Source organism: Austrofundulus limnaeus, unplaced genomic scaffold, assembly GCF_001266775.1.
Source record: "Austrofundulus limnaeus strain Quisiro unplaced genomic scaffold, Austrofundulus_limnaeus-1.0 Scaffold349, whole genome shotgun sequence".
NCBI lineage: Eukaryota > Metazoa > Chordata > Actinopteri > Cyprinodontiformes > Rivulidae > Austrofundulus > Austrofundulus limnaeus.
The window spans coordinates 167,421-175,737 of record NW_013952751.1 but is presented as its reverse complement, the minus strand read 5'-3'; the positions used below and the strand labels follow the sequence as shown (position 1 = coordinate 175,737).

At 39.0% G+C, this 8,317-nt stretch overlaps 1 protein-coding gene across 8 annotated transcripts in view; it reads right to left on the bottom strand.

Moving 5' to 3' along the window:
• Positions 1-8,317, bottom strand: part of celf2 (cugbp, Elav-like family member 2) — a 288,250-nt gene that overhangs the window by 225,182 nt on the left and 54,751 nt on the right. For all 8 annotated transcript variants that reach the window (XM_014022917.1, XM_014022919.1, XM_014022918.1 and 5 more), the window contains exon 2: positions 3,787-3,822. In XM_014022917.1, the coding sequence (XP_013878371.1) occupies positions 3,787-3,822 (36 nt within the window). The remainder of the gene's footprint in view (positions 1-3,786; positions 3,823-8,317) is intronic.

Genomic DNA, 8,317 nt, shown 5'->3' with positions numbered 1-8,317 from the left:
CCCCCAGCTCCTTCGGCCCCTGCCTGTCATTAATGCCTTTTCATAATTCATGTGTTTAGATGAAAAATGGATGAACGGCGAGCATGGCACCAGCAAAGATTCCTTCGACGCAAAACCCAGGGAGAATTTTAACCATGCTTGTCCTGCTGCAACAAAATCCTTGCACATAAAYAAATGAATAAACAAACAAAAACAAAAGTCTTGATGAGGTGAAAACACTTGTCCAAACAGTAAGTTTAATAAAATCCCAAAGGCGATCCGAGGTGACAAAATGTGTCGGAGTAAGGGGCCAAAGGCTTTCCTCTGCCTACATCCCCCAGAATGCTGTGCGTTTTTGGGTTGGATTCAGTCAAATTATCAACATTCTATCAGATATTCATCATGTGTCTATCGCAATATATGTTGTTACAGAATTATTGCTCAGCCCTAGCGCCAACCCTGTTTGTCTGTTAGCATAATATCTCAGGAACAACCGAGTGGATTTTCTTTAAACATTAATTCATGTATGTGCATCTAAATCTGATTAACTTTTGCAGTCAATACAATTCAAAATGAACATTGCAGCTAATCAACATTAGCCTATAGGCAGAATTGGCTAAAAATCTGTTTTACAAATATTGAGTTAAGATTTGCTGTAGATGTATAAATACTCTGAACATGACATTCTATGTAAACGTTATGTTCGACTAAAAAGTTTCTATACTTATGCAATGTGATGACAGTGAGTGTTAAATYAAAAATTTCCAGATCTCATGTTTATGTACCTTGTCATAAATTGTGATCTTGAGAGTAAAAAAAGAAGAAAAATTGACAGAATGGAGCATTATCTGTAAACCAAGAGGGGTTAAAGGTGATGAAATTTAGTTTTGAGGTAAATTCAGCAGGTTTTAAGCTGCTGTCGTGCTGCTTTGTTTCAAATGATCTGAAATGAGCACGAGAAACTATGACCTTTTTCAGTGTTTTGATGTTGTGTGAAATCTGGCACAAAATACAAGAACGAGCCAACAAGCGGGACAATTGTCCCTTATCGCAGCTCCTCTCTGGGCATTTCCTCACCTAACGCTGATCACAATGCAGAAACCTCCAGCCAGAGTCTCCTAAATATTCAGATATGAAAATACTGAGAGGGCAGGGTGGGGGCGGGGCCAGGAGCGGCGCATCAGGCAGTCAGTGTGGTGAGGGACCACTGTTGGCAATAACAGACTAAGCGTACCGGGACGCCGCGTTGTGTGAGTCGCTGTAATTACAGTCTCTGCTGCCGGAGTGGGCGGGGCTCTGCAAACAGGAAGTGCATTTGTGAATCTGACACACACCTGCAGCCCCAAAAGAGGAGCTCGCGGCTCATTTGGGAAACGGGCTATTTTGTCCTCGAATCGACACTTGTTTGTGTCTGTTGGGGGAGCAAGCATGGCGTCCTGCTCCACTCAGGAGGTCATGTCAGAACCAATGGAGGGTTTGCGGCTCATAATCACCGACGCTGAAAGGCATCCGAGGAGCCACACTTGGTAATTATCAGCTGTGCGCCTTCAAAGAACATTATCAGGACAAAGACCTGCAATTAGACACACAGTCCCCTCCCAGCCTTTATCACCCCTGCTTCCGCCATCAAAATCAACCGTCTTCCCCTCCTCTCCGCTCGTTTCTTCACTCCTCTTTTATTCGCTCCCTACGACTCCCAGGACCCTCCTTTCTTCCAGTCCTACTCCTTTTTTTCCTCGCTCTCTCCATCTTCCTTTTTTTATTCATCCCCAAACTCCTAATACCAACCTCTCTTTCAGCTCCCTTGTTTCCCCCTTTTTTCCTTTCCCGCACATCACTACCTCTACCCCCCTCCTCCCGCTTTTTCTTGTTCCTTTTCTTCCTCTCGGCCCAAAACTGATACTTAAATAACAAGCCGGGTGTCAGTCAAACCACCAGAGAGCTTCATTAGAGGAGGAGAGCACACAGGATCAAATTATACGCCCAGTTCTTTTTAATGTGCAAAAGTGTGTGTGTGTGCGTGTGTGTGTGTGGAGGAGATTGTGGCGGGGTTGATGACGACGGAAAGGAAGCAAATCAAGAATGATGCAGTCGTGTTGGAAGTAACACACCGTTTGTGACAGTCGCCGCCCTCGCCCATTTTTTCCCTCCAATCAAAAAACACAAAGAAAAGCGCACCATTCAGCCTAATTACACAGCCACAGTTTCTATTTTCCCTTGTATTGCTCATCTCCACCGTCTGGTTTTTTGATGTTCGCCTGCTGCTTTCGCCTGTGACCAGCGGATATAAGTCAACCGGCACCTTYAAAACCTGGTGCCAAAATAACAAAACTAACCATAGCAGCACAGCTCTCGCTTCCTGCAAAGGCGAAGATATTTTAAATGGGTAAAATAAGCAGCTAGGAAGCAAAAGTCAGCACGTCTGAAAACGAAATAAGTCTTCATCAGTTCCTGTCCATATTTCAGCCCATTAAAAACACATTTTCTTCAGTATTTTCCAAAGAGATCACAAGTTTTTAAATGGATTCTTAAATGGATTCTTTCAGTTCATTTCATTGCAGTCTAAAATCAGCTCAGAGACACTTAGAAACATGGGTGATCCATCACAGGCAAGTTTTTCCTTTCCTCCAAACATATTGAAAAAAAAACAGCAGGTTAAAACGAATCATATTTAATCTACACTACATTTCTCCTACCTTATTGTTTATCCTCTGAATGTGTTTCACTTTTATTCTGAATGTAAAGATGAYGTGTTAAAGAAAACATACCCTGCTTCTAAATCCTTTTTTTTCACATTTAAATCATTCAGTTGGGGTCTATTTAAAGTGCAATTGCAACGGTTTGATCTGAATTCCTTAAAGGGCACACGGATTAATCGGCCGTCCAATTTGAGCCTGACAGGTTTGCATTGTTTTAAGGGTATTGTTCAGTGTTTGTCAATAAAATTGAAAGATTGGAACAATGAAGGTGTATTGTGACCTTATAACACCTGACCATGTCAGGTATAAAAGAAAATCGGAATCGGCAGGTCAGGCTTTTTAAAAATCGGTGATCGATCAGAAAACTGTAATCAGTACACCCCTAAATTCTAACATATTGTAACTCCACAAGMCCCTCTATCAGCCCTTTTCTAAGGTGTGTCTCAGATCAACTCGTTTTGTGGCTGTCTCTTTAAATCCAACTGAGGTGCTTCACAACCCACCCTGTGGATTTTGCATATGTCCCCTATAAACTGTAGGTTATCCTTCAGTACGAACAGCTACATCTGCCTATGAATTACGGTTTGTATTTATTTTTTAGAGAAAAATCATCACTGACATGTTACAATATGTAATTATGCAATATGTTACTGTGGGTTTTATCAAATCAAACAATAAAACAGTATCCCTTCTTATTTCAGCCCCCYGTCCATCTTCTTGATGGTTTACAGGGAGGGTACTCATCCTTTTCCTGTTAACTCTGTCTCAGATGAGCAATAGGTGCTGCTATTTTTAAACTGGCCCTTATTTAAACCTCGTTTCTCCCTCCTCCTCTTTTGTTCCATCGCTGAAGGCTTCGGTTTAATGGCCCTCTGTGGTCATAGATCTGAAGCACATCACATCTTGCCCTTCCAAATTTCCCTCTTCCCCTTCCCTCAACAACCTCCCCCTCGACTCCTACCCAGAATCCCCAAAACGACACCAGAGTTGATATCTTTGGCCTGAAGCCTGGAGGCTATGAGCCTCGCTGCCAACGAGGCCAAAGGGAGGAGAAGGAGTGACAGTAAAGAGGAGAAGAAAGCCAAAAGGCCAAGATGACTTCGCCTACCTTTGTATCGGTCCAGAGAGGTCAGTGGCGTCCTGCCTGCAAGACAAGAAGAGAGAATTATGTTTGAAAGCCAGTAAAGATTAAGAAACGTTGCAAATTTTGTTTGCAAAAAAAAAACCCCACATTAAATAAAGCGATTAATAAACATTCCTCGCTAAGTTTTATTAGTGTTTGCAGTTTGATATATCCTTGCTAAAAATGAACTTTTAACCTTTACAAGATATTTTTTACCACTTTGTTTAAACATTTGCCAATACAATAGTGTATGAATATTATTTGTCTCCTTTAAAAGGGTTTGCATATTACTAATCTACACAGCTGTRGCAATTAACTCCAAATCCTGCTTTGGGCCATGAATGGTTCACTTTACAACCTGAACTTTAAAGCTTTAAGTGTTATAAATGTAATTGTGAARTATATTGTGATCAGTACATGTTCTAATGCAATGGTAAAAGCTGGTCATCAGTCCCAATTATATCAACCTGTTTTTAGTATAACAGACCCAGATCTGCATTTAAGACTTGGAGGGAATATCAGAAATAGACACGTTTTACGGCCACTTTAGTGCAACATGTAAAGAACAAAAACAATAAAAACCATGACCAGAATATCAACAAGACCAGCAGAAATACAGCTGAAGAATATTTTATAACCAACAGTTAAGTAATGCAAAATACAGCACAAGTCAAAAATGCCCCTTATGTAAGTGCATGTGTGGTGTTCACCAAAAGATCAGTACAGACCTTATTCTTACTCTAAGTACATCCAGTGGTTTTGTCGTGGTGGTGCAAGAGATCTCTAAGAGTGGTATATTGCAAATAAATACAAAGTTGTTCTGAGAATCTGGTTCCAACTACGGGTGTAACGATACATCGATCTATATCGATATTTCGATTTGAATGGTTCATGATTCAGTTTTATCGAGGCACAATGAAAATATCGATCTATATCGTCGATATTTGTGCGATGTGAATCGATATTGTATGCCCATCTAACACAGTCATTGTGTTGGGCATACAATATCGCTTTATATTGATCGCAGACGTGAATTGAATTGAATCGAAATCGTATCATGATTGACTTTGTGATATTGAGAAATATYRAATCGTCATCTAAACATATCAATGTAATATTGTATCGTGATAAAGCTGGTGATTTACACCCCTAGTTCCAACTAGGCACCAAAAATTACATTTCATTTTCGGTGTTAAAGGAACCCTAACCAAATGTGTCCAAAAAAAAGATTCTGTTATATTAGTTTCATTCAACACACTTTTAGAAGTGAGGTTGCCAAACTTTTCAGAACTTTTTTCCTGCTTTTGCTTCAGATATAATCTAAAACAGTTATAAAATGGACAACATTGAGAAGTTCCAAGTGGAAAATATCCAAAAACTGGGAAAGAGATACAACGGTGGTGGCTTTACTAACCTTGCCATCCAATAGTAAATCTTGCATTGTTACTTAATTCAAACAATGCAAAACAGAAAATAAGGTCAAACTAAATTATATTTACAAGTACAAGTCAGACAAACTGACTATTTTTTGACCAAGCAGAGAAGAATGCCACATGGAGAAATTAACATTCCAACTGTTTAACCTCAAATTCAGATGGTAGCTTCATAAAACATGTGACATACGTCCAACATGATGTATTAAGCAGGTTTATAATAGCTTATAGCATGATGCTAGACTTAGAGGATTGAAGTTTAAAAGCTGAAAAGCATGGCTAAAAGTAAAAGTTCCGAAAATGTCTTCATAAATTTAAAACTGACATATATTTAGACAAGACTGGAAAGAACACTTGAACAGAACCAGAACCAGGGATCAAAGAGCTAACCAGACAAGCAGAATATAAATCCATGAAATGTTTGTGTATGAAGCAATTCTGGTTAGGATTTATGACAAGTTGCCATTTTTCCTTTGTAAAACCAAAAATTCACTGTTGTATCTTATATTCCAAAGACATGTTGTCAGCATWGCTTAATATTAGACAGGAAACTATATTCACCCTAAAAAGACAAAAAGGCATAAAATTTGTCAGAAAAACGACTTTTTTTCCTTTTCTTTTAGCCCTCAGTTAAACCAAGATTAAGGTATTTTTTGGACACATTTGTGAAAAAATAAAATTTACCATACATTAGTTCTTAGACTTTTAGTTTGCAAATTATTATCTTTAAGCTGAATATCAATTTTGCTTAAATTTTTATATTTTACCAAAACTTAAATTGTATGTGTTAGATATTTTCAGCTGGTTATGTTGAAGGCATAAATAAAGTTTTAAGGGGTCAAATAAATGCAGCCCAAACTTTGTTGGAAATATTCAGTTCCTCTCAGTCAAACTCTGAAAGTTATGCTCTTTCAGCTCGGTTAGGTTTTTTACGTCTAAAAGGAAAACAGTTGGGCGTAGATGAAGGTAGCGTTTCTGGAAATCAGATAAGATATTGGCAAACAAAACACACAAAAACTCACATACACACCCCCACACTGGGGGGGCTCTAAACAGTAAATTAGTCTGGTTCGTCCTTGGGATAAGTCAAGAAACTTGTTCTTTCCACTGGGTTTTCTCCATAATTCCCTGCTGTTTCCTCTTTCTCACTCCTTCCCCTTTTTTTATCCTTTTCTCAATCCTCTGTTCCTCTTCCACTGCATGTAAATAAATTGATCCCCAGGCCCCAGTACGAGAAATGAGTGTGTGCCTGTRAGAGGAAGCATTACCAAAAGACACACACGCACATCCAACCCCCCCAGAGCCCRGAGCTGCGCCGAATTAGCCGCAGAGGTAAATAAAATAATAAATGAGTCTGAATGCGTGTCTGTGTGTGAGTGTCGAGTTTGGGAAGGAGTGAGGGAAGGAGGGAGGGGTGGCGAGAGCAAGTGAGCATTATGATGAAATGCAGCGAAAAAACTCCTAGCTCCTCCTCAACACAGTGGCCAATCACGGCTACCGTTGCTCTTTGCATTTCAAAGACACACTCTTGTCTGTTTCATCTCCGCAAAACCGCGGAACGATTGTCCTGTTATCCGGCAACACACACACACACCCACTGCAGCCATCTCCGCTTCAGTCCATTTTCTCAGCACCATGAATTATGAAAAAGGGAAAATGGAACATCAAACACACTCTGCTTGCACTCAAAGGTTTACACACCTCACACACAGACATATAAATGGGACACGACTAAACTTCTACACACCAAAACTCCTGTTTCCAGGTTGCCATACATTTATGCAACACACTCATAACATTTACGTTCACCTTTTTTTTTATTACCACCGAATGTTTCAATGTGCTTCACAGCTAGGTATCAGAGAGGAAGTCATTGAGAAATAAAAAGACTAATGAAACTTAATTGCGGTGACTTTAATTGGGGGATGATGACACTAAAGGCACAGCCGAGCAAGAAAAAGCTGCTCGGATTTAGGAGATATTCAGAATCAAAACCAGAAAAAGTTGTAAGGATCAAAAGGATCTAATACTTTTAAAATATATATTATTTAGGGCCACATACTGCTATTAGTTTAAAAGACTTCGAAACTTTTTGCACTCAGCATGTACAATCACAATACAATAAAATAAAATACAACCCTGTTCTAATCCAAGATTTTTAAAAGTTCACCCTAAAGTCAAACTGTGCAATTCTCAGAAAAATCGCAATAAAATAAAATAAAATTAAAAAAAATCAAGAGCTCCATATCAGACTCTACAGGCCTCAAAGAGCAGGGTAAAGAATAAAGTTTATGACAGAACAAGAAAGAAAAAAGAAAGAAAAAATGAAGAAGTACAGTTTATTTGGAAGGGTTACCTGGAAAAATAAACTAATTTCTCTAAGAACAACTGGACACCTGGAGCTGGACACCTTACTGTAATCTAGAGCCAAACAAAAATGGAGAAAGAGGGAGCATATGGTTAGCACGAATGCTAATATTAAAGCTTTATGGAAACAGAAACTAAGACAGACACAGAGGCAACACTTTAGGTGGTAAAACACAATTCGTAATTGATAGAAGGAAACATGTAGTCAGGTCCAAAAAAAATAAGAATAACTCTCAAATATGGACAAACGTACTTGTTACACGCAGAAAACAAAAGAGAATTGGCACAGATTCATCGTCAAAAAGATGGSAGCATAGTTTAAAGCCTGTAAGAAAAGGGATGGCTTTAAGGTTATCTCATTTTAAGATCACATCAGAACAACGTGGTTCACTCTCACATGAAAAATCCTAAAACTACAATATCTACTTAACTTTCTTTTATACGTCTTTCTAATGTCCAATTTTTTCCTCACCAAATAAATATAGTGAATGACTTCAAAATTTCAGCTCTTTAAAGTACAACAAATCACAATTGTATTTGCAAAGAAGTGCAAACACAGCTGCTTATTTCTCCACCAAATATTCAGAGATTTGTTTTTGAAATTTAAGCTCTGCTGTGTATTTGGTACACGGCGCTCATTAGCAGGGTTTGTTTTTGCACTGCTGTTCCCAGGGTTGACCTGTCAGTCAAACAGCGTCGTCTCTGCAGGTTTGGGG